Here is a 26,613-nt window from a genome sequence, read left to right on the forward strand (position 1 = left end):
GTAAAGAAGGCACAATGCGAGAGGGCTTTCCATTTCCACTCTGATACCTGGATTCTCTGTATATACCAAGAAATATATATATATATATATATATATATATATATGAGCTACAGGATTTCCCATGCTAAACCTCAAACGTTATGAAGACTCTGGAGAGGGGCATGAGCTGTACATTGCAGTATCAACAGACAGACCACAATACCTGGCTGAACTGTTATGTCAAGAGACATACAAGAAATCAATTGACAGCCGTAGTGGTTGGGGAATTTCAGTGACCCCATTACATCTAGCTGCTTCTCGCGGGTCCATGGAGTGTTTAGAAATTCTCTTGTCTCATGGAGCAGATGTGGACCGTCTGGATGTGAAGGCCCAGACTCCTCTCTTTTCTGCAGTCTCTGCAGGCCATTTTAACTGTGTGAAAGTTTTGTTAAAAGCTGGAGCCAACCCTCGTGGTAGTCCTTATAATAATAGTTCCCCAGTCTTAATGGCAGCTCGGGATGGTAGGACCAACATCCTCAGGGAGCTTATGGACTATGGAGCACCAGCCAATGTGAGGCCAAAAAAACCCATCTTGCATTGCACAAATGCAGCTTTCATTGGACCGTTATACATTTCAGCTTTGTATGGGCACCTGGAATGTTTCAAAACTTTGCTTCTATATGGGGCTAATCCAGACTACAACTGTACAGAAGTGAAAGTCATTGAAGGAATGAAGCCGTCTAATTCAGTGATAGAGTTCTGTCTCAAACATGGCTGTGAGATATCCTTTATAAAACTACTTATTGATTTTGGTGCTAACGTGTACATGGCTGACACTAATACTAGCACGGCATCTTGGAGGAATGATGCAGTGGAGCTTCTTATGAAAGAAAGGGGTAATGTACTTATTTTCAGTTGATTTTATTTCATTACTGCTCTATCAATTCAGTCTTTAACACACATTATGTGAGGCAAGGATTAATCAACAGAAGCAGAAGTATGCACATGTGTGTACATGTAAGGGAGAGTAGGGGAGGGCTAGCTGCTTTGAGTCTGGTAGGCAAGGATATACACACATACACTGCCCTTGCACATGCCTGCCCATACATAAGCATATACACTGACCGTGCACACACATTATCAGGAAACACCTTGGTCCTTAGTTTAGAGATGAGGAATTGTGAGAGTAGAAGTGGCCACCACCTGTGGTCAACCACTGGTATAGAGCAGGAGACAGAGTCTGTACCGGTGAGCAGAAGCAGAAGGCAGGGAAACTCTACACCAGCCAACAATAACAGCTATAAGACTGAAGAACAGAAACAGCTGGGTAGCAGGGCCGCAGGGGTAATCTGAAAAGCAGGGTTAGGTCAGGCCAGGAGGTCAGCAACAACGGTCAAACAGCCAAGGTGAAAGAGAATGGATAATCTAAATACATAACCAAGGTCAACAACTGGTGATCCAAACAAAGAGACTGAGGTACAGCCAGGAACACAAGTAGCGGGAACAGGCTGGTAGGCAGATAAGGACAGGTAAAAGGCGAGTATCGGGCCCTGGCAGGAAATAAATGGGCTTAGTTAAACTTGAGAATCCAAAATATAACTAAGAACCATTCTGCAGGTGTTCAGGTCTTAAATAGTGTAAGGATGACCTCTGGGCACGCTCTGGCCTAATTGGGTCATGGTGCCCTTCAGAGGCCCCCCATGGGTGGGTACATGTCGAAACTGCATAGTGCAGGGGCGTCCAACATGCGGCCCGCGGGCCAAATGCGGCCCGCGAAACCTCGAGGTGCGGCCCGCGTGAGATCGGCAGCCAGGATCACAAGAGCCCTGCTGCTTACTTGTGGGAGGGTCTATTCTCTGCTTCCGTCGTTCTTCCTCTGTGGGGAGAACGAGGGAGGCCGCGCCCCCCTGCTGAAGTCTGTGAGCGGCATCGAGAGCTGTACAGCAGGTAAGGGGGGGGAGGGTGTGTGAATGAGTATGTCTGATTGAGGGAATGAATCTGTGAATGAATGAATTTGTGTGTGTGATAGCATGGATGTGTAAGTGCTGGAACCTAGGCATGATGGGACTGTGTTTGCTGTTAGCAATCACACTCCTATCATGCCAAGTCATATCGTTGATTTATCGTTGGTTACACACTAAAATTGGACAAAAAATACAATGCCCAGCCAACCAGTACATGTTGGAGTCTGGGTATGCCTGAGATTGCTGTTAACAATCATAATATATAATTTTTTTTGTACAATTTTAGTGTGTAACTTACTTTTATTAAAATGTGTGGGGGGTCAGTTTCAGTTTTGGCTAAGTGAACCCTGAATTTTTGGTTTTGGTCCAGAATTTTCATTTTAGTGCATCCGTAAAATAAATAGAACTATTTTATTTTTACTTTTCCAGAATCCTGAATTTGTAGGCCCAGAAATCCCAGAAATCAGTGAGAGGAAAAGTAAAGGTTTTGTGTCATTTAATTTATTTTAATCTGCATATCTTATTTCTGGCCCACTGCAGAAAAAACTTGGACACCCCTGGCATAGTGGGTTGAATCCAAGGACAGAGTGCAGTTGTCGGCAGAGAAAAGGACCCAGACTTTGGGGCAGAAGCCTTGCCCATACACACTACCTCTTACATCATGTACTGATTAGTGGAGCATGGATCCAGAGCATTCAGCAGCAGGAAAATTGTCCCATTGAGCTTTCATTAACTGTTGCATGTTTGTAGAGACATATTTCCCATCAGGCATATGACATCCAGTTTCAGATTGGCTGCTTGAGTTTGCTTTTATTGTATTTGTTTTTCTTAACATATTTTAGAACTGGTAGGGTTGGATTGGTACTCCGAATAGCTGAAGCATTCACTTCAGGTTGAAATACAGAAAACGTGTGGTATATTTTATAGTACTCTGTCATTATGTTCTCTAGATTAATGTGAAGTTGTGGGGATTTGAGTGTGTTTGTGTTTTTCAATTGAAGAAAAAATACCCAGAAACAAACAAGTTAAACTTCTTGTTACACGGATATTTGTATTGCACTGCTGATACTTGGCAAAGAGAGATGGCTGATTTTGAAACAATTTTTAACATCGATTTACATTTGTCTTCTAACTACCCCTTTTGTTTTTGCAGCTCGTCCCAGATCGCTGATGTCTCAAGCCCGTTTGACCATAAGGAAGGTTTTGAGAGGAGGGGGAAATATACATGTCATTGACCAGCTTGAGGTTCCTCCAATGATAAAGCGATATTTACAGCACCAGGGTTGACAAAAAATGTGGATAGAAAAGATTGCATTAAAAATAACGCACCTGGGCCTTTTAAAATAAAAAAAATATATACATTTAAAGAAGTGTCATCTTCACAGTTTTAAGCAATAATAAATGCATTAATTCACTCATATACTATGTTCTGAACACATATGTAGCTGCCAAAGATGGCCAGCTACATATCTCCTACACAGCAGCACACTGAATCCTGTAAGAAATGGTTTCACTTGCTCATTCACATTTCTTTTCTATAATATCAGCTCTCTGGAGTCGCCACAGCGTGTCCTGGGGTGGGTGCTCGGTGTCGCTGATTGGCTCCTAAACTCCTTTAAAATGGGCATTCGCCGCCATACAGTGTATGGCGAACATTGACGCCCCGGGGATGCCGACCTCGGTAATGCTGAATGCCTTGACATCAAGGCATTACAGAACACCGTTTGGGTGCAGAAAGTAAACGCACGTTGCTTTCTGCACCCTTTTAAAGCTATGGGCGTCACAAACTGAATGTTAATGCAAGAGATGCTCGGACGTTCAATTGTCATCAAGGGGTTAAACAAAAACTTGAAGAGAAATGTCTTGATCCAACTATTCTGCAGAATAGAATAGGAGAGTTGGATAAATCAGAAATCCCAGAAAAATAGCGACATGAGAGTCACTTTTATTACACAGTATAATGATTTTAAGATCAGGGACACACTAGACAAACATCGGCATATATTTATACAAGATGAAATCGTGACCAAAAACCCGGAGAGCATCTTGGGCCCCAGCATGATTAGTAAGAGGGGGGAAAACAGGAAAAGGGAACAATTTAAGGGGTTCAACAAGTGTTTTTATTATAAACATTGCACCTTCAACCCCAGCGTAACTAACGGGTTTTCTAGTTCAAGCACTGGTGAGAGTTTTGAAATTTCTTCTAAAATATCTTGTGAAACCTCCCATGTCATATACACTCACTGACCTTTTGCTTTCATTCTTTGTGGCATACTTTCTACAAGGTGCTGAAAACATTCCTCAGAGATTTTGGTCCATATGGACATGATGACATCACACAGTTGCAGCAGATTTGTCGGCTGCACATCTATAACGCGAATCTCCTGTTCCATCACATCCCAAATGTGCTCTATTGGATTGAGATCTGGTAAATGTGGAGGCCATTGAAGTACAGTGGACTCATGTTCAAGAAACCAGTTTGAGATGATGTGAGTTTTGTGACAACGTGCATTATCCTGCTGGAAGTAGCCATAAGAAGATGGGTACACTGTGGAGCAACAATGCTCAGGCAGGCTGTCGTGTTTAAATGATGCTCAATTGGTACTAAGGGGCCCAAAGTGTGCCAAAATGTCCCCCACACCATCACACCCTCACCAGCCTGAACCGTTGATACAAGGCAGGATTGATCCATGCTTTCATCTTGTTTACGCCATAGTCTAACCCTGCCATCTGAATGTCGCAGCTGGAATCGAGACTCATCAGACCAGGCAACGTTTTTCCAGTCTTCCATTGTGCAATTTTGGTTAGCCTGTGAGAATTGTAGCCTAAGTTCTCTGTTCTTACAAGACAGGAGTGGCACCCGGTGTGGTCTTCTGCTGCTGTAGCCCATCTGCTTCAAGGTTCAACGGGTTGTGCATTCAGAGATGGTATTCTGTGTACCTTGGTTGTAACGAGTGGTTATTTGAGTAACTGTTCTGTCATCTTGAACCAGTCTGCCCGCCCATTCTCCTCATGACACAACATATAAATCATCATTGGACCGTTATGACATCTTAATAAAAGATCCTAAATATAATAAGGGCAGCAAGCTTCTTAACCTGCTAAAGCTAAAGCTTATGAAATTATCTTTTATTTATATAGCGCCAACAGTTTACGCAGCGCTTAATACAATACATAAATTCAAGGGGTATGACAAGACAAGAATTGACAGACTAAGACAAACCGATACATTAGGTGGAGAGAGACCTGCTCGCAAGCTTACAATCTTGAGGGAATGGGGTGACAAACATAAGGCACAGAGACGGGTGAGAGGTAGTGTGGTGGTTATATCAATGACAATGAAGTTCTAGCAGCTAAGATGGTATGCTTCTCTGAAGAGGTGGGTTTTGAGATGTTTCTTAAATATTGGGAGGGAGGGTGAAAGCTGAAGGTTCGTTGGGAGTAGATTCCAGAGATATGGGGCAGCTTGAGTGAAATCTTGTAGACGGGAAAAGGAAGAGGTGTGAGGAGGAGAGCCTTAGTCCATGGGAAGAACATAGGGATCGAGAAAAGACATTTGACTCCATTTGCATCATATTTACGTAATTATTTTACATGCAGTGATGCAATCAATGCCATCTTCTGATCCTCAAGTCTTCCAGGTTGCAACAACTAGCTACTCAAAAAAGCACTTATTCTGACTTTTATTCGAATAGGGTAAATTGAATTGGCCGGGTTCAAAAATGTCCCAGATGTCAGAATGGAAAACAGCGCTCCTCACAAATAAGACCCCAAACAACCTGACAAATCCATGCATGGGCAAGATCACTGTACTCAGCGGATGTTGCTGAACATGAATTGGCTTGTTGTTTGTCGGTGACAAATACCAAGGGCTGTAAATTCATACATAAAGTACAATGTGTGTGAAAAAAAACACACAAAAAGTTACTACCACAAACTTTGACAAAAGCTGGTGGTAGAAATAGTTAATGGAAAGAGTTAAAATATCAACATTTGAAATACCATGGGGTGTCTAGTTTTCAAAAAAATATGGTTTGATGGGAGTACATTGAGTGAGCTGGCTTCAAAGATTTTGTACAAATTGTGGACAAAAATGGTTTTGAAATAGCAAAACACTACCTGTACTGATTGCCCAATAACCTGCAGAAAAAAACAAAAATAGTATAATCTATTTAGCAGGTTTTTTTCATTAGCTTTTGTAGATGAGTAAAATATTTCCCAAATATAATTTTTTCCATTTTCACGATACTTTTTTTTTTTTATAGGAAATTAGAACTTGTGTGGGTTCAGTAAATCAAAGAAAAGAAAATTACAGCTAAACACCGCCAGCCCCGCAACAATGTTAAAACAACCTTGGTCACAAAAGGGTACAAAAAAAGCCTGGTACTTAAGGGGTTAAAAAGTTCCTGCTCATCGAGAAAGCAATAAAAAATGAGATACCTAAGTGTATAAAAGTATGAATTTTTTATGTAGCCAGTGAAGGTTTGCATGACTACTGAAAAATGAGTTTTCGCCAGTCACAAGCATAACGTTGATCGCAAAGCACGCGTCAAAGCCAGAATGGCAGTCGGGAAACGTGGTCTCCCTAAGCCTGCTATATATTATTATATTTTATTTATTATATAAGTGCCTGAGTTGGAATTCCTATAAACTAGCATTCACAGACAAACCTTTACGCTGCATTGTTCCTCTCAAGCTGACAATTCATACGTTTTACATTGTGAGGAACATCTGCATGCATGTTTATAGCTTCAAATGATCTAAAGGCCTTAAAGGGACATACAGTGGGAGTTTGTCTCACTGGTTTTCCTCAGAAACACTGCCCATTCACTATACCAGGACTGCTGCCTCACTATTGCACTGCAGGATCCATGGCGGAATCTTTAGGGAAGCCTGGGGGATTTAAGGCGCTAATAAAAGGAATTAAAGACATGCTGCTCAGAATACGCCAGGGCGCCAAAAAAGCAGATTTTTGGGTCAGATATTTTTCCAATATAATCTAGCCTGGATCCTAATCACCTCTGGCTTTTGCGCGTATTTCCACACGAATGAACTACTGTTACCTAGATATGTGCGGAATACTCGCCACTACGTATTGTATTTGCGTATCCACTACCGGCTCGCGAAAAGCGTGGAGTAAAGAGGCAAAAATCCGTGCGTTCCACCTTAGTGTCCTGATTAGCTTCCCGAGCTATCAATCAATGGCAGAGCCAATAGGCTATTGTTTGAGTTTCAGGCGCTGCGGTATCATTGGTCGATCTTCCAAACGTATTACAGAACGGTAGCATTTGCTGAATGGTCGGTGAGAATGTCAGTCGTATGTTGATTAGGGGAGGTGTCAGGTAGAGGCCGCCTTGGTACAGGAGCATCAGTGTGCAAAGCTGAAGCAGGATTCCCTGGGCACTGAATGTAGGATACAGCGTAGGCACGAGGCCTAGTTCCGTGGAGTGCAGGTAATAACCGTGTAGCTCATGTGTTCGGCATATGCACGGCTCTGTTGAACCGCATATGTCTGTACGCATATGCAATTAAGAGTCGACATATATTATTTAATAAATTAGATTTTATGTGGCACTTTAATCGATAACACACACTAACAGGGCATTCCCTCCATAATAATTGCTTACGGTTTTATATTCAATTATTTTGCAAGCAGTCCAGTAAAAAGAAGCTCACAGTATGGGATTGTAATTTATAGACATCAGCCATCCCTATGCAATCTAATTTGGGAAGGGACTGTCTGCACATTGTTTTTTTTTTTCTACACCCCTGTTTGTAGGCCAGGCTATCTGTGTTGCATTCATTAAAGTGGTTAATGACTGAGTATGATGTGAGTTGCAGTCCTAGGGGTTAGGACAGCAACTCACATGCTACCCAGACTGGCAAAGCAAAAATAAAGCATTCGAAAGCTTCCTAGTAAAGAGGGTTTGTTTTATGCATGAGGGGGGCTGCACACTTATTGGAGACATCACACACTGTAAACAAACACAGCTGGAGAACACTATTGGTTGTAGGACAATAACACAATTGTATGTTGCCGTAGAAAGTTACTGCACCCCTTAGGCTAAGCGGAACTATATTAGTTCAGTTATTCCAGTCCTTCCAAATCTTGCATGCTGAATCATTTATTTTGGTATTTTTATATGTGTTTATAAACTCCTCTCTGCTAGTATTCTCATTTATTGAACATTGACACATCTGCTGTAGAAGGATATATCTGGAATGTATTTAATTTATTTTTTGTTCTACTTTGGTTATTATTGTTTATGCTTATTTACGATTCTCTAAAATATCTGGTACCTTTTTCAAATCATCTAAGAGATACATGGCTGGAGCAGCGATGTGTGCTTTGATTTGTAATCTGTAATATTAGCACACGTATTGTGCAGTTTTGTACTTTAAATTTTTGGTTGTTTTTTTTTTTGAGATTCTGTTAATATGGCCATACAACTGTGTATAGATAATAAGCAATATAGCAAAAAAAAAAAAACACTACAGGGAAAAGGTATATTTTCTCATAATCTGCATTTCTATTCCTCCCACTGTGTTATTGCACTCCTCTTGATTAAGGAAAAAAAATCTCTTTGAGCTTAAAGTGCTTTATTCAGTAATTTAGGTATGCATTGCCAAAATCTGATTTTGTATCTATTCGGTAAAGGGAGAGTTGTAGTTTGACTTTCGCTTTACTACTCCCTACGAGTGCAAATGTTGGTAGGTTCTCCTTGCAAGAAGGGCCAAGCTGGTCCTGCATAATTCAGCGGGTGAGAAGCCTGGAGAGATCACTATACACGACCTGCTAAGCTCTTCCTGCATTAGATGCTTATAAGCCATCGCAATGTGAAGTGATGTCAAGGAGTTACAACCACAATTCTCCTGTTTGTGAATAAACACCTTTTTACTTTCAGACCTGTCAATCACCCCCCACTTTCCCTGCCGTAATACCGCACTAAGGTGTTTTTTTACGGCAATACTAATCAAGTGTGTTCCTCCACATACTTTCATTAGTCAGAGTATACAGTTGGGTAATTAAGATTGAGACATTCTATTTGTCATACCACAAAGCAGTACAATAAAGAGAGTGTTTGTCTAGTAGATTGGGCTAAGATAACAAAGCTAGAACACATGCATATGTTACTGCCTGAAAGCATTATGCCAAAGCTGGCACTGTTAGAAAAAAAAAAAAAAAGGCATGTTGGCAGTTCATCCTATAACACGGGATATGGGTATATAACAAGGGATTCAATTCGGAAAGAAATATAAAACAAAATACACGTTTCCACATGTGATTCTCTTTCGTCTCTAGGTCATCTGATTTTTAAGGTTTCTGTTCTTGTTACCCTCATCATAATTTTGAATGTAATTATATATAGTACTGTTTAGTGTATTGAACAGAATGTAGGATTTAGAGAAGTGACAAAACTGAATACATATGCGATGTTTTCAGAGTCTGGGAGTTCCAAGCCCTGGAGGGTGGGAGAGGTTTTATATAGTTAAGTAATTTCCAAAAAGCTCCGGTCTTCTTTTTGGCTATGGAAGAAGGGGTTTTATATGCCCATGTAGCAGTGTGGCCCCCGGAAGTAAGGATTCAGGGACCCTGTGTTGCACTGTAGCTTTACGACTGCACTAAGTCACCTTCAGCTATCTTCACCGGCTATTGGGAGCGCCTAGAGCTTTGAGGGGGTATTTATTAAGTTTATGGTAGCAATATTATCTACACTGAATGTAAGATTTATAAAGCAAATTATGCAGATTATATAGATACTGTAGGCTTAATTTGTGACATTGCTAAAATACATATGAAAGGATTGATTGTAGACCACTTTGGCATATGTCTGTAAACAGCACAGAATTCGTTAGCGCTACCAATACCACCGAGCAGATACAGCCACTAAAAGGGATATTTTGTTATTCTCAGTCTGAATAGTTATGTCCTGTCTTGCTCATGATGCAAATAGGTGCCATATACATTTGGAAAAAAACACCTCTTTTGGGTTTTAGGCCTTTTTATACTAATGTGTATTTGATATATTCACAGCCTAAGAAAAGTTCTTATTCATTATATGTATTTCTCTGGCCACAACATCTGTTGTCTAGATCATAAGGAGGAAAAAAACGCAAATTAGTCACACATTTTATTTTGATACAGTCTCATTCGTTCTGTCTCAGAAGACTTATGGGAGTTAGCTGTAGCCATATTTGACAAGAAATTGAGGTAGTTTGATTTCTGTGAAGAAACAATAATGTGTAAGTCATTGTTTGTAAAATGTCCAACAAGCAAGGTCATTCATAATATCTGTTGATCGCTTCACAAAAAGTAATACATTGGGGGAGCTTTGTAAACTTTTAGGGGACTTTGTATTACAGGCTATACATGGATTATACCTGAATCGACTGTAGAAGATAATGCCCAATGTATGAGAAGTCACGCCTACCTGTCTCATACTTTTTAGTTTCTGTGGGTGAGTTGCCAATGTGCAACTGGACCATATTATTAACAGTTGGATGTTGAAAAGGCCATTATGTTTATTTTAAGGTCACATTAACCTTATTTCCCTTAACGAATATAAACCTCAAAGTACTGAATCTTTTTTTGCCAGCTGGCTCTTGAATTATGAACCAGCGAGACAAGATTAGCTAACATTCTAATCTGATGCACGCTAATGCTTTTTGCGGATCTCTGTTTATCAGATGTGAGATGGTCAGTGTGAGATGATGTTCCAATGTAAATTTCATTAGGCAGGTGCTCATGTTTTCCTACAGTAATCAACTCTCGTGCTGTAACGGTTTTCTAAATAATCCCTAGAGTCAGCTACACCCATATAAAAGCAATATTGAAATTCTAGGAAGCACATTTTGATGTTTAAGACGCGTAATAATTTCAATTGAAATTTAGGATGCAGACAATATTTTGAATGCAAATTTTCTCCAGAGCATAGGTCTCATCTTTTACCACACCAACATTATAATTATTGATTTAGTATTAAGAAATCATCATAGAAATATATCTTTTAATTATGTGACTCCCACTCACCACGATATAACAACTTACCTGCTGTATTTCTTCTTCTCCTAGGAAGGATGCCCATCTGGTATGTTAACCGGTCTCCAGTGCTACAGTTTTATCAAGTGACCTTGACATCCCTGCTAATTCTTTAGTGTTGCCATGGAAACAGACCAGTTATGCAAACAAACTGGGGCAAATGTAGCATCTATCAGCTGTGAGAAAATTGACTGTATTCGCTATGATGCCAGCTCTGGGAAGGTGGAAACTTCTCATAGTTCGACTGTACTTGTCCTGGACCAACAAACTCCAGGGAAGCAAAAGAAAACCCCGTTCAAATTTTTTGCAGGTAGAAAGTGCATTTGTACTCTGCCAAGCTTCTTTGGAAAGCACAAGGGTACCAGCAAGGGAGGCTCAAGGAAACTACTGAGCAAAAGCAAAACCCATGATGGCATCAGTGGTGTACCTGAAGAGGATGGGAAGAAAGCTTTTTCTTCTAATAACCCGAGTGGGCATGAGCATACAATGCCAGGGGATAGCTTGCCCAGCTCACATAGTGCAGACTCTGGCATTACCTCCCCTGTGAAGTTGGATTTTAACTTTCAAGATTCTTTCCTTGCAGGCAGCACAGAATGTTTTGACAAAAAACTAAATGGAGAGAAATCACAGTCTTTTCCCAGACCAAAGAAAGGATTAAAGGGTCTGTTCAGCAGCATCCGCTATCATAAGAAGAACAAATCATGCGCTACAGAGAAATGTGAACGTTCTGATCATTGTGTTTCATCAATCAATTTGCAGCAAGTAAATAAGGAATGTCTGACTGAGGAAAGTTGCAGTGAACAAACAAATCTACCCTGTGTTGACACCTCATCTCCAGGGTACTCCCTTAATGCGGCACATGAAAAAGAAGCAATAGTAGAATGTTCTGCCAGCATCCCAAGGGTTCCCTCCCCTACAGATAAGTACTTGGAAACCGATACAGTTGGTTCTGTGAACCAAAACCCTACCATAGAAACAGAAAGCCCCCTCCCTTGTTCAATTGATGACACAGAATGTTGCCAGACTGTAAATGCAGACTTCAAAGACAGAGATCCTCCATCTGTGCCTGGGGGTGAACAGGCCAACCTTATATTTGAAGATGTTTCTTCTCTAAAAAGTTTTGACTCTCTAACTGGCTGCGGGGATATAATTGCTGACCAAGAAATTGACAACATAAGCGAAACAGTTTCATTGGAGCGGAGCAGGGAGGCTACAAAGAGAAGCTCCTGCCTTGTTACTTACCAAGGTGGTGGAGAGGCAATGGCAACACCGGATGACACAGAAGAAGAGTATTTTCACCAGCTGTTAGATGAGAACAGTGAATCAGAAAAGGTTTATGACATGAACAAAGAGAAAGAAAACAATGAAATGCCAAAAGGCTTTATTTGTCTGGAGACTACTGATTATCATTTGGGTGTTAAAGATCCATTTGATAGAACCGTTACGTGCAACACAAACTTGCTGACCCCACAAAGTGATCAACAAGAGTCTGCTCCAAACAGTGATGAAGGATACTATGATTCCACTACACCTGGTCCTGATGAGGAAACCAGAGAAGGCTTCATGCCGAAGGAGAGACTTCCAAGAGACAGCTATAGCGGTGATGCTCTTTATGAGTTCTATGAGCCTGATGACAATCTCATGAGCCCTGAACCTGGTAGTGAGTCTCTGTATGAGAGTAAAACACCTTGTTCTGATATTTATGATCACTTTTTTGATTTTAGCCTTCATGCTGACAGTGGATTGATTCTAGATGCTAAACACAAAAAATGTGCAACAGAGACAGAGGAGGAGAGATTGGCAGTGATTCAGAAACAGTTGCTGTTCTGGGAGCGGCAAAGAGAGGCAGTTCTGAAGGGAACTGCTCATGTAATTCCAGATATATTATCCAAAGAAAATAAAAATAATGAATGTGAAAACAGAGGTGCTGTTTTAATAGACAGGAGCAAGAGTTGCCTTGATGGTGAACTTGCAAAACTACAAAATACAAGCAAGGATGGCGTTCACAAAGGAATTCAAAATGTGCAAATGGGGAAAGCACGATGCAAAGATATTCGGCAAATGTCCTTTACTCGCGCTAATTTCCAGGGTATTTATAGCCAAAACTCAGAGAGTAGTTGCCTTACCCATGACACTGGTTATGAGTTCAATGTTGGTAGCCTTGAAGCTCAAGATCAGGGTATCATCAGAAAAGCAAGTGCTGGCAGTTTTTCAACTTCTAAGATAACTCCTGTGCATCATGTCCAGAATGTATTTTGCCCTGACTATGATTTGCAAAATGAATGTGAGCTGACTTCCAAATCATCTGAAGCATTGGCAGACTTCAGTAGCGGAATGTTGTTTTCAAGCATCTCTGAATGCTTAGGCAGAGGTGGTTCTAGCTCCTCATTCCATCACAATCTAGATTCTCTTCCCACCATGATTAATTTTGATATTGTTGATGTTGATAATGAAGGTGAATGTGAACAGCAAGTAGAACTGAGTCCAGATGAAGAGGTGGATTCATCATTTGAGACTTTTGACCACAATTATGTTCAAGAGTCTTTAGCAGATTGTGAAGAACCGTTGTTTCAAATGGACTTCCAGCAGCCGGATCAAGGCTTTAACTGGGGGGTTGCTAGTCTTCCCCGTCACCTTGATCAATATACTCTGAATCCTTCCATTACTGCACCGCTTTCACTTATGCGAAGAAGCAAGTCCCTTGATACAGAAACCATGGAGCTTGAACTTGGCGGTCTCCGTTTGTCTAAAAGTGGCCTGAAAACCAATGATGGATGCACTCGTTTGGATGGTGAAAAGAACTCCTGGAATTATGAGCATGAGTCTCTTGTGGGAGATGGACGGTGGGATGGCTGTCATTTTTTGGAGAAGGATATTCAAAAGACTGGAAACTTTGAATGCTATCCACCGATTATATCTTCAACGCAGAGCTGTCGCACAGATCCCCAAAGCCAAGTTGTAAGTAACCCTCTGTCAAAGCAAAACAAACAAATGTCAAGCAGCACTATGCAGTGTACAACTAGGCATTCCCAAGAGGTGACTCACCTCTATCGATATGGTGAAAACACTACAAAGAAGCTTGCACTTGTGTTGCCGCTCGGAGAGAAGAGGGAGATGGATATACATGGCAGTCTTTATGATTCTGGAAAGCAAGTGCAAAACAAACCCGTGGGCATTACACAAGCAATTCCACAGCAACACAAACATGAAGAGGACTGTTTCGAACAAACAGTGAACTACCAAGAACTTTCTGGATTCACTAAGAAAGGGACAGTTGAACCCAGGGGCTCTGACTGGAGTAATAAATACAATGAATGTACAAACAGCTAGTGTTTGTGGGTATTTTTCCCCTTTCATTATGAATAGGATGGTCAAGACCTTTTTATGTGTCACTAATTAAAAAAAAATAAAAAATGCTGGAGTGGAGAAATAAACTTTTTTTTTTTACTACTGCAATGATTATATTTGTACTATTTATTTTGCTGTGGCCCATATGAAGAATATCACAGAGTACTAATGTGTTCACTATAAATTATATTTGCTAATTTAGGCAAATTTGATAGATTTATCTTAATGCATTACAGGCTGTAGTACTGGTTTTCTTTTTCTTTTGGCAGTTTCAAGGTTAAATTGACTTTTGTAGCCTAATATAACAATCTAGCTAAAGTATGTTTATTTTTGACTTGATTTCCAGTCAGATGGAGCTAAATTTGTTGCTATAGAGAGTCTACTTTATTCCCTAGTTGGTAGTGTCTGGTTATAATATACTATAAACAAATAGGACACATCTTTTATTGTTTTGAAATGTGTCTCCTACTAAAAATGGAAATCATGTGGACATGAATACCATAATTAATGGGAACTGTCACTGTTAAGTGGAGTAATAGTATCAACACATGAGTGATTTAACATTTTAATTTCTTGTTCAACCTGGAGATCCCAGGACTTGTGAAGTCTTTATGTGGCTGAGCTACAAATGTGTATATAGATAAAATAGGAATGTTGAGTTTCAAGAGAACAGGGCAGCATCTAAACCCTTTTCAGATTCAGGTGATGGTAATTATTATTATTTTTTTTTATCACTGCTGGTATCAACAGTGGTTGTGGGTCTTGTGATGCCAAAGAAGCGTGGTTCTTTAGCTCAGTGCATGATTGGTTCAGATTGGTAGCTTGCTTTGATTACATCACTTGTACACCAAAAAGTCCTTGAGGACCTGTAGATATATAAAAAATGGCATACTCTGCATGTGACATCATTGGGCCGCTGCCCCAAAAAATAACATACAAATACAGTATTTTGGATACGAGTAGGGCAAATGGCATTCAAAAATTATACGCATTAGAGAGCGTATTACATTTGTAATTGAAGATGAATACAAATGCCAATATTTCCCCCAGGTACATGACTTAATGAGGTCAAAGCAGACCTGTGGCAAAAAAATGCATTAAGTTGTATAGAAATACCTGACTTTTTCAGGTAAATGTGGTTAAAGACTTGAGATTTTATCAGGGGTTGGCATAAAGGACAGCTTAATGAAAACAGAAATGTGTTAAGGTGGATCCATGTGACTTTTGAGTAAAACTATAGGAATGCTGCCCTCATTATAGTGAATGTTTCTATTGTAGTAAAAATGTGATTTGTGAGTATGAGTGAATTTCTTGAAACTTCACTTCTACTAGGCATACTCGGTATCAATTCTGGATGGAGTAATTGGTAATACTACCGAATATCCCTGCCGTTGGCTGTATACCTTAGGTACAATTTCATAAGAAGGCTGGACGTACAGCCTCTGTTTCAATATTGATTAAGGTGTAAGTGATGGCGTAGCAAGCAACACTGCTGCGTTGTTAACAGAGCAGATGTGCTGTGTGAAAAGCATTGGCCTCCATTCTGTGACCAAGTTCCGAAAAGTGCAATTTGAAGACTCAAATCATTAAGCTTAATCTTAAGCAGAAACCAGCAGCAAGGTTTAGAAACATAATTTCTCGAAATTTTTTGAATGTTAATTTCTCCATTTATCATAGAAATGTGATTTGTAGTCGGGTGCATACAGTACAACAGTGATACTAGCCCTGTTGGGAGCTATCTGTGGCATATGCTTCCACTGCCAATATGCTATGCGGAGCTTGTTTGCTTAATGTTTACAGGTAACAAAACTTTTTTTATTTTTTTTTTATTTAGTTTTTCTTTTCTGGTAAAAAAACAATAACGGATGTGTAATTTATTACTTGTTTACTTAATTATTTTAAAGTTTGAATAAAATAAAGTCTTCTAAAAAAAATCTGCATCCACATTAATTTCCATAAACAAATGGTGATTTTGATTATATTAGTCTACACAATCATGTAGACAAGACCACCATAATAAGCAAGCATAGTGTCAAAGATATTTGTGATCCGTTTTTGGTATTTTGTTTGCCTATATTAAAGTAACTTTTAACACTGGTTAACACACAACAATGGAATCAGATCTCTGCTTTAGCTAAAACATTCACAGTAATGTACCGTATTTGCTCGATTATAAGACGAGGTTTTTTTCAGAGCAAATGCTCTGAAAAATACCCCTCGTCTTCTAATCGGGGTCGTCTTCTAATCAGACCTCAAATAGAGTCTGATTAGGAGACTAAGATCCAGATCCCCCGCACCGCTGCAGGGGACCTGGATCCTCCTGTTTCACCCCCCCCATCATACACACTTACCGGTGCTTCCTGCTGTATTGCCGGGGCAGCGGGTTGACGTCTACGCGATCCGCGTAGACAACGTCCGCTGCAGCCGGAAGGAGGTGTGGCTAGCAGCGGGGGTTGTCTGCGTCCGTCGCGTAGACCTTCCCCGACTGTCAGAGATCTCTGATCTCTGACAGCCGGGGAAAGTATACGCGACGGACGCATACAAACCCCCGCTGCCAACTCCACCTCCTTCCGGCTGCAGCAGAAGGCGACGTCAACCCGCTGCCCCGGCTGGAAGCACCGGTAAGAGAGGGCTGAGAGGGGAGAGAGAGGAGAGGGGAGGGGGGGGAGAGAGTGTGTGTGTGTGTGTTAGTTAAATGGGGGCATAGGGCATTTCTGGAGTGGCGTTAAGGGGGCATTTAATAGAGCACTCTGCCTCCTGAAATGCCTTATACCTCCCTATATATTCCACTCTGCCCCATAATATGCCTTTTAACCCCCTAAATGCCAGAGTGGCATATAGGGGTATAAGGCATTTCTGGAGGCAGAGTGCTCTATACAATGCCTTTTAACTCCCTTAATGCCACTCTGCCTCCTGAAATGCCTTATACCTCCCTATATGCCACTCTGCCCCATAATATGCATTTTAACCCCCTAAATGCCAGAATGGGATATAGGGGTATAAGGCATTTCTGGAGGCAGAGTGGCATATAGGGGGTCAAAAGGCATACCATGGGGCACAGTGGCATATAGAGGGTTAAAAGGCATATCATGGGCCACAGTGCCATATTGGTGTGGCAAGCCTGGGGGCAGATGTGCGTAACTGGGGGACAGGCTGGAAAATACAAGAAATAAAAACAAAAAAAATATTTTTCTCAATCATAGCTTTTATTAAAAAAAATAGTTTACATGAATTAACATTTACTGGTAAAACTTTTTTCCTTTAGGGTCGTCTTATATTCAGGCTTTTTCTTTTTTCCTAAGTTAATATTCAGATTTTGGGGGGTCGTCTTATAATCGAGCAAATACGGTAATTGTGTATTTCCAAGTTGCCATTTGCAACTTATTTTCATTTGTACATAAAGTAATTTGCATAGGGTCTAGAGTCCAGTATAGGCAGGCTGGGCTCTGTGTGAATCGGTTTAAGTTTTAGACATCATTTAGCTGTGTTCTGGAATGGGAAGGGGATCTTAAATTCTCATATTCTGGTTAATGTGGCTAGATACAGTTGTAATAAAATACTAGTGGGATTGAGATGACAGCTGTAGTCCTAGATGAAGAAAACATGTAGTTTGTGCAGCCTTGGAATGTAGAAAATGCGCTGCACTCTTATTGGAAACACCACACATGCTGTTGCTATAATGAACTTGGAATGAGCTATTCCTGTTTTTAGGTGAGAGGGTTTCTATGAGTGCAGAAGTGGTGTTATTACTGTCACCTATCACACCATGAAGCTATCTCCTGGCACATTCCACCCTGCCTCTAACTATACAAAGGTGTTCTGATACACGCACACAGCCAACATTTCAGTCACTCACTGGCCACCTTGGTAGTAACGGGTTGAACCCCCTTCTGCCTTCAGGACATGATGGTATCACACTGTTGCTGCACATCCATGATGCAAATGTCCTGTTCTACCGCATCCCAAAGGTACTTAGTTGAATTGAGATCTGGTGACCGTGGAGGCCATTTGAGTACAGTGAGCTCTTTTTTCATGTTCAAGAAGCCAGTTGAGATGATGTGAGCTTTGTGACATGATCTTGCTGGAAGTAGCCATCAGAAGATGGGAACACTGTGGTCATAAAGGGATGGACATGGTCAGCAACAATACTCTGGTAGGCTGTCGCGTTTAAATAATGCTGAATTGGTACTAAGCGGCCCAAAGTGTACCAAAAAAATTGCGAATTGTAGCCTCAGTTTCCTGTTCTTAGCTGACAGGAGAGGGACCCAGTGTGGTCGTCTGCTGCTGGAGCCCATCCGCTTAAAGGGTCGACGTGTTGTGTATTCAGAGATGGTATTCTGCATACCTTGGTTGTAACGAGTGGTTATTTGAGTTACTGTTGCCTTTCTGTCATCTTGTACCAGTCTGCCCATTCTCTGACACCAATGTCACAGAACTGCAGAGGACTTTTAACCTCTTCAATTGTGTTTACCTGTTTTGGTTGTGCCCAGGAGTATAATCCCACCCTTGTGTCACTCTGATCCATTGGATCTTTATTCCCCTTGCCCTGTACCTGACAAGGTCTTAGCCATAATTCACGGGAACTGTTTGTCGGCTAGGATCCGAAGGAGCGCCGTTGGACTCTTTAACCCTAAATATCTCCATGCCCTGGCCCCACCAGAGTGCTCTTTTGCACAAATATTCTACTTGTGGGTGGTTGGGAGAGGGAGCACCTTGGGATCACCTTGAAAACAACGATTTAGGGTTATATGGGCATTGCTGTGCTTGGTGGCCTGATTGTGGCACCCGGCTGTTTGGGCAGGGTATTGTTTGTGGTGATGGTATTATCCTAATCTCATCGAGTTTGGATATAAGACTGTGTGCTTTTACAATAAAGTGTTCTTTGTTTTTCACCTCAACATGAGTTCTGTCTGATGCTTGAGGTGGGCTGCTGTAATCATTTCCTGTCTAGCTAGATTTCGGTCAGCTACAGCGCCAGCGCAGCTCCATTCCGAAAAAGTCCTGCTTCTCTCTACCGAAGCAACGTTTGGCGGGGGAACCCAGTCGGGGACAGGACCTCCCATCACATTTGGTGGCAGCTGTGGGATTATACTCCTGGGCACAACCAAAACAACTGAACAATAGGTTAAAAGTCCTCTGCAGCCCTGGTTCCATGACAAACCAGGCATTTTTGTCCACACAACTGCCGCTTACTGGATATTTTCTCTTTTTTCTGACCGTTCTCTGTAAATCCTAGAGATGGTTGTGCGTGAAAATGCCAGTAGATCAGCAGTTTCTCGAATACTCAGACCAGCTTGTCTGGCACCAACAACCATGCCATGTTCAAAGTCGCTTAAATCCCCATTCTGCTGCTTGGTTTGAACTTCAGCAAGTTGCCTTGACTACTTCTACATGCCTCAATGCATTGAGTGTCTGCCATGTGATTGGCTGATTAGCTATTTGTGTTAAGCAAATGACCAGGTGTACCTAATAAAGTGACCAGTGAGTGTGTACAGTGGTGTATTTTGGTTTTGTGCTGCCCTAGGCAAGACTAAACTCGGACACCCCCCTAATCTAAAATTGGCCCACCCCTTCTTGATTAAGACCCGCCGCTTCATCTGTAAATGCCACCTGTTCCTCTCTGTACATTAAAAGTAGATACTAAGTACCTACTTATCTTTAAATAAAATAATAAAGTGTAAATTCAACCTTTTTTACAAAGATCTGTCATCCATGTCAACAATATTATATGGATCACAGACACCCAAAATGGTTGAATTAGCACGTGGTCAGTCCACGTGAGCAGTAACCCCACACCAAGGCTTCAACTGCTGTTACTGGACATTCATAGCCCATTTGCACCATTCATGCAAGACTGTACAAGTGCAACTGTACATATCAACACATCCAATCTTTTATACTATATAGCACATGCAATGACACACATTAACCCCCTGCTTACATCAATCAATCATGAAACAGACATTAGTTTTTTTTATCTGCATGTGGGAGACAATCCGGCGGCAAATGCAGTGAGTTTCAATCGAATCCTGCGGCGCAGCCCACAAGAAAGGGCACAGGCGCGTGCCATTAGCTAGAACCAGGGGCGTACCTAAAGTATTTGGCACCTGGGGCGGATCCTGTATGTGACAACCCCCACACAAACACTTTAAAACTGCATAGCTTCTATCGTTAGGCAAACATTGACGGGGGTACAGCATAGCTGTTATCATAATATACTGAGGCAGACATTGCCGGTGTTACAGTGCAATCCCTATCACTATACATTGAGACAAATATTGACAATAATGCAGCATAACTCCTATCACTATACACGAAGCCAAACATTGATGTGGTGTAGGCCTATCACTTCAGTGTCTGGCTTAATGTATAGGGATGCCCCGAAATGAAAATTCTGGACTGAAACCGAAAAGTACCCCCCTTGTAAGCTGGTTAGAGGGAGATCCTTTATCTCCCCAACCGAGCCTGCTCCTCTAGCGGCGGACATTACTGTCTCTGGAGGGATAGTGGCACCCCCCTGATGAGCGGCACCCGGGCAGACTGCCCCTGCTAGGTACGCTACTGGCTGGAACACTTGCAGGGGGCGTTCGATGGGCATTTGGGACGGCGTTTTTCGTTGCCCCCTAAAATGTGCCGCCGAGGCAGTTGCCTTGTCTGCCTCGCGGCAGATACAGCACTGTGTGTATACAGACCTAGACACACACATTTATACTGCATGCGCTGTTATATAGCTGTATTTAGCCTACAGAAATGTACTGTATAGTTTAGGGTTTGCGGACGGCAACCCATCAACTTTAAAGATGTTTAGGCAAAATGTAAAGTTTGCGGATGTCCTTTAGACAAATGCAGCAATTGTTGATCAACATTTTCAGATAAATATCTTATTTTAATATTTTTTGGAAAGCTTTTCACAGTACTAGAGATATTTCTAATCTAACAATTACTTATAAATGTGTTATTCTGCAGAGTATGTGGACAACAGCTACTAAACTGGTAATTGTTTGACAGTTGGAAATCTGTTATAAATCCCACATTCTGCAGTGTGGCACTTTACATGTGCTGACCACTAACATGTGAAATGTATACGTGTCCCCCCAAAAATGGTACATCGCTCTTAGTAGAACAGATCATTCAGTACCAAGTAAACACTGATTTGATTGGTAGCAGCCTGTTTCGCACACACAGAAGACAGTATTGAAGATTATTGAACTGGCCAAATGTGGGCTCCCTCAGCCTATCACAGGAGGCTTCACAGAGCCCGACTCTGAGCTTGTGCAGGTGGAAAGGGAATCGCACAGCTGTCTACCAGACCAGCCCCAGGGTAGGCCTCTGAAATTTTGCTACAGAAATATCAGGAAAATAACCACAGCTGTGACCTCACTCTATGCCTATTTTATGTCTATATATATCTTTAGTTATATGGACACACAGCCGCAGAGTGAAACATGCAAGCTGCGCAGACCAAAACATCCGATGCCAGCTTTGTACAGCAGCCCAGGGCCTAAGTATAGTTTGCCAGGGAATACAGGTAAATTACAGGAGTCTGTATGAATATTTTGAAAATGTGAGTGATTGCATTTTTGCCAAGTCATTAAGTTAAAGTTATGAAGATATGTTATAACTGGCACCGGTATTATACAAGTGCCATGTTTATGCATACCCGTATGTAAATAACATAATAAGGGAAGATCTTCTGCAACAACATTGCATATTTCATCTGTTCATGTCCATTATCGTAAAATGATCTCTAATTTAAGTAATTGTTCAGTTCTAAGATGAAACATCCTATCACTGTGCTGTATCTCAGCTAAAAGAGTGTATATAAGTTTTGTAATTCACCTTTTATTTCTTCTTGTGTTTTTTTTTTTTCTTTTTCTTTTTCTTTCCTATACCAGACATGTAAACACCTTCACATAGGGATTTGGCATGTGGTACCAACTATATAATTTTCCTTTTATTTTCTTTCTTTCTCTTCCCCGAAGGCTATAATAAACCCGACCCATGCAAAGCTCGAGCCCCGGCATTCAGCTTTGGTACTCGCCGTTTTAGATGTGCGGACAACTCCTCTCCAGGTCCACAATATTTCATACCACCAAACATCACAGAGCGGGGCAAGGATGTTAGTCCTGCTTACGCTATTTGTGGAAGACCTAAGAGCTTCAGCACCTTCCAAACACCTGGGCCAGGTATAGGGCATTAGAAAATGTTAGCCTAATGTCATCTCTTGCTCGTATGTATTTATAGTAGCTATAGAATTTTATGTTTTGGAGGTTTGTTTTTCTGTTATCGTTCTTTCTTACCAGGGCCATTCTCATTTATATATTGTTACTTATGTCAGAATAGCTTTATGGCAAATATGCCCAACATCCAATAAGGAACTTCTGCTTTACTGGTTTGGAGACCATTATAATTGCTGAACTCTAAATAACAAGCAAGACTTGCAGTTTTACAGATGAAAAAGATAAGCTGTTACAAGGGATAGAAACATAGAATCTGATGGCAGATAAGAACCATATGGCCCAGCAGGAAAAAACTGGCTATAAAGGCTCAAACCTTAATCAGGCCTTAGTGTCCTTTTAGATGGGGCTAGCCGCAAGTGGCCATAGAGTTTAGTGACCTCTTGACTAATAACCCTGGGTTACACTAAATTATCAAATGTATGTGGATGCCTGACCATCAAACCTATATGAGCTTGATGCACATCCCATTTTAGAACTATCGGCATTAATATGGAGTTGCCCCCTTGGCAGCTGTAACAGCCTTCTGTCTTCTGGAAAGCCTCTCTATGAGATTTTGTAGTGTGCTTGTGAGTGTTTGTGCCCATTCAGCCAAAACAGGCACTGATGTTAGAAAAGACCTGGCTTGCAATCAGCATTCCTATTCATCCCAAATGTGTTCAATGGGACTAAGGTCACACCAAAAATGTCTTTATGAACCTTGCTTTGTGCACAGAGGCACGGTCAAGCTGGACCAGGAAAGGACCTTCTCAGAACTGGAAGCATACAATTGTTTAAATGTATTTGTATTCTTTAGCATTAACAATAACCTTCACTGGAACTAAGGGGCCTGGCCCAAACCCTCCTCCACCAAACATTACAGCAGGCATGATGCATTCTTATTAGTAGCATTCTCTTGGCATCTGCCAAACCCAGATTCATCCATCAGACTTCCAGAGCGATACATCACTGTGTGCCACTGTTTTCTTGATTTTATATACCTGATAGCAATGGGTGTGGCTGAAACACCTTTACTCTATAATTAGAAGGTGTCCACGTGCATATGGTCATGCAGTTATATACAGTATACTGTATTGTGAATTTTATATATAATTCTCCTCAGAGGCAGTTAAGTGATCTTAACTGAGATTTTAGGTATGCAGTGAAAGTAGTTCATTAAGTGTGACCCTGAAAAATCTGTTCAGAATGTGCTAGTGTGAGGCTTCTCCTTTTACAGCTTGTTACATTCCTGAGTGTTCAGTGAGGTCTACCTACACCTCTGTTCCAAGTTATTCAATGGGAGCAAGAACAAGGATGTCCAGCAGAGACCAGACACCAGGTATAGAGAACAGTGCAAAGAAAAAATAAGTGGCCAAGTATCCTTTTGCCTATTGCTATCACAATACAATATAGAATATTCTGTAAGGGATCGATGTGGCTCTCTAGAACATAAAAAAAAACTATGCATAGTATTACTGTAATCAAGGAATATTGCATAAATTGAGTTATTATTCAGATTTTTTGAAGAAATCCCAAGCGAAATTGCAAAATTTCGCACAAAGCCCTGATAATTTGGGTAAATCAAACATAGAAATAGATAATCATGGTTAAACCAACATATGGTAAAATGGCAAAAAAAACCCTGGTAATAAAGGGGAACATTTTTTTTTTAGTACATGGTGTTCAAATGTGTGATGAATAACATAACAGGCTTGAAATATAATAGATATGGAGATATATGCTCTTAGTCCATTTACCTCATAATTTGCAAGCTTTGGTATGTTTTACACTATCTGTCCCCCAGGACCAGCCGCATATAAGCTCCCTTCTGTACTGGGGCCAAATGTAGTTAATAAATCTTCTTCTCCAAACTACACCATGACTGGTAGGAGCAGGATTGGAAGCTTCCTTGACAATTTACAGAATGTGAGTGTCAAATTTGGTTATTACTTTTATTTCCCACTTTTGATAGTATTATTCAAGGTTTGTTACTGTTATAATTTTCTGTGATTTGTTTTCCACTCAACACCAATCCACCCCATTTTTTAGACACCTGGCCCTGCGGCATACCGGGTTGTGGATCCAACAACATATAAGTATAGGTCTCCTCAATACAGCATTGGTGCCAGACTCACTATGCCTGGAAACAAAACTCCAAACCCAGGTCCAGCAGCCTACAAAGCAGAGAAGGTAAGTGAACGGAAAACACAAAATTCAGGAATGCATGGACATTTGTCAACCATTGAACCATGACGTTAAATGTTGAGTAAGGGTAGCATAGTTGACACAAATGCGGGAATGAAAAAATCTCCAACCTCAGACATTGGATTTGAGACCCTGGGAAACCCTTTGTAGGAAAACCCACACACGCAACGTTTCAAAAAAAATGCCACATGCTCCATGACATCGGTTGTAAGAAATGGGCAGATTCAAGTCACTTTTGCACACATCAAGCATATGAAGGAATGACCTCAGAAGCAGATGTAATGAGAAATAGAGTGGAAGGAACTAATTAAAAATAGTGGTATTGTAATGTGGCCACAGTGACTGTTTGAGCATGGTCATTTTCCCCATTTATGCGATTGGTAAATATACCTTTTGTTTTGATTTCTACACTGCAACTAGCATGGTTGCATACTGTGTCCATAGCAGTTTAGGGCATTGTGTTTACTGTTTGTGTACTTTTAAAGGTGCTAAGGTAGCGGTTGTAGTTTGTTTTCCAGGTTTGCTCTTTTTTGGTGTCTTGTTATGCAAATTGTTTAGTATTGGGGTAGTCTTACTGTCTGTATGTAGGCTATGTCATTTCTAGTGGCAATGTTAGACAGATAAACACTAATACATTTACATATATGTACACAGTCACACTAACACACACATATGTTTGCTAACATACACATTCATTAACACACTTACACAGGGGTTGACAAATTCGGCAAACACCAGATTTTAGAGATCTCTGCTTTTTTGTGGTGATGATCATATACTTTCTGCACTGGGTAAGCCTTATTGTCTAAACTATTTACTTGCTTCCTATAGGTGGATGTGACCCTGCCTAAAGCCCCTAACTTCTCATTTGGAATCCGTCACTCTCCTCATGCTGTATCGCTCATAGCAGATATGGAAGGTTAGCCCAAGTGGACAGGATACAACCAACTTGGAGCACTTCTCTTATAATATTCTTGGGGTTGTGCATAATGGCAAAAGATAGATGTTCATTTAACCTCTTATGTACTGATGAAATAAAGCAATTGTTATTAACCTAGTTTGTTTATCTAGTTACAAATCCTAGTTTCAAAACCTAAGCAATGTGTTTTCACAGCTGGACAATGCCTTTTTTCCTCCCTATATATTATCCATCTTTTTGAGGGTTTATTAACTAGCAAATGATCAAAACACTCTGAGCATAACACAATTTTTACATGTTCAAATGGCCATGTACTATATATCTAAATATGTAAATTGCACTTCTATGTAGATATGTTATGAGATTTTAGGCCTTTGTGTTGTACACAAGTTTAACATATTTTTTTCTCATTTCCCAAATGTTTGTAGTTTTGTACGATCATACCGGCTTGTAGTGTAATTTTTATTAACGATGTCCTGCTCAACATGTTAGGCAAGGCCACTCCATGCACAACTTGCCCAATTTATTCTCTCCTAGAGCAGGTGTCATAATGCTGTGACAAGTGTGAGCACGTTGCCTACTTGGAAACTTTAGATAACTAATCTAAGGGGACAACTGGCAATATTGAGGGACATAAAGAGGAGCTTACGTCTTACTACGGAGGCACTGGCCGGAGTCAGTGTTGGTGAGGGTGGAGATGGAAAAGGTACCTAGGGCACAGAGCTGGGGCTGCAAGGAGGGGATTAGGGGTAAAAGGTTTAGGGAAGATCAGTTCAGGTCACGTGTTACTGGAGCAGACTACTTAACATAGCAGCCATGTGAGTAGCCTCTTAACCAGACCTGGGCAAAGCACGGCCCGCGGGCCACGTCCGGCCCGCTGAATAGCTCGGACCGGCCCGCAAAGAGTGTCCTGGTGACTCACCAATGAGTCCGGTGTCCCCC

At 41.0% G+C, this 26,613-nt stretch overlaps 3 protein-coding genes across 3 annotated transcripts; all 3 read left to right on the plus strand.

Annotated features, from left to right (window-relative positions):
- The first annotated feature begins 121 nt into the window (after positions 1-121).
- LOC149287484 (ankyrin repeat and SOCS box protein 12-like) lies at positions 122-3,230 on the plus strand. Its single transcript, XM_089492828.1, has 2 exons — positions 122-875; positions 3,097-3,230. The coding sequence occupies exons 1-2, from the start codon at positions 122-124 to the stop codon at positions 3,228-3,230; spliced, it is 888 nt and encodes a 295-aa protein (XP_089348954.1).
- A 7,876-nt stretch (positions 3,231-11,106) lies between these two features.
- On the plus strand, positions 11,107-14,313 carry LOC149287485 (APC membrane recruitment protein 1-like). Its single transcript, XM_089492829.1, has one exon. It carries the CDS (start codon positions 11,107-11,109, stop codon positions 14,311-14,313), a length of 3,207 nt encoding a protein of 1,068 aa, XP_089348955.1.
- Positions 14,314-21,750: 7,437 nt separating this feature from the next.
- Positions 21,751-25,676, plus strand: LOC149287486 (ciliary microtubule associated protein 1A-like). Its single transcript, XM_089492830.1, has 6 exons — positions 21,751-21,859; positions 22,314-22,517; positions 23,785-23,886; positions 24,352-24,473; positions 24,597-24,737; positions 25,584-25,676. Exons 1-6 carry the CDS (start codon positions 21,751-21,753, stop codon positions 25,674-25,676), a joined length of 771 nt encoding a protein of 256 aa, XP_089348956.1.
- Positions 25,677-26,613: the final 937 nt, after the last annotated feature.

The sequence above is a fragment of the Sceloporus occidentalis genome, unplaced genomic scaffold (genome assembly GCF_023333645.1).
Source record: "Sceloporus occidentalis isolate IW3139 unplaced genomic scaffold, rSceOcc1.0.p SCAF_60, whole genome shotgun sequence".
NCBI classification, from domain to species: domain Eukaryota; kingdom Metazoa; phylum Chordata; class Lepidosauria; order Squamata; family Phrynosomatidae; genus Sceloporus; species Sceloporus occidentalis.

Bases quoted from the DNA above. Each gene is read 5' to 3' on its own strand.
- LOC149287484 (XM_089492828.1), top strand. From the start codon at position 122: ATGCTAAACCTCAAACGTTATGAAGACTCTGGAGAGGGGCATGAGCTG. The intron at 876-3,096 runs GTAATGTACTTA...TTGTTTTTGCAG, and splicing joins GCTTCTTATGAAAGAAAGGG to CTCGTCCCAGATCGCTGATG.
- LOC149287485 (XM_089492829.1), top strand. From the start codon at position 11,107: ATGGAAACAGACCAGTTATGCAAACAAACTGGGGCAAATGTAGCATCT.
- LOC149287486 (XM_089492830.1), top strand. From the start codon at position 21,751: ATGGACACACAGCCGCAGAGTGAAACATGCAAGCTGCGCAGACCAAAA. The intron at 24,474-24,596 runs GTGAGTGTCAAA...CCCATTTTTTAG, and splicing joins TCCTTGACAATTTACAGAAT to ACACCTGGCCCTGCGGCATA. The intron at 24,738-25,583 runs GTAAGTGAACGG...TGCTTCCTATAG, and splicing joins CAGCCTACAAAGCAGAGAAG to GTGGATGTGACCCTGCCTAA.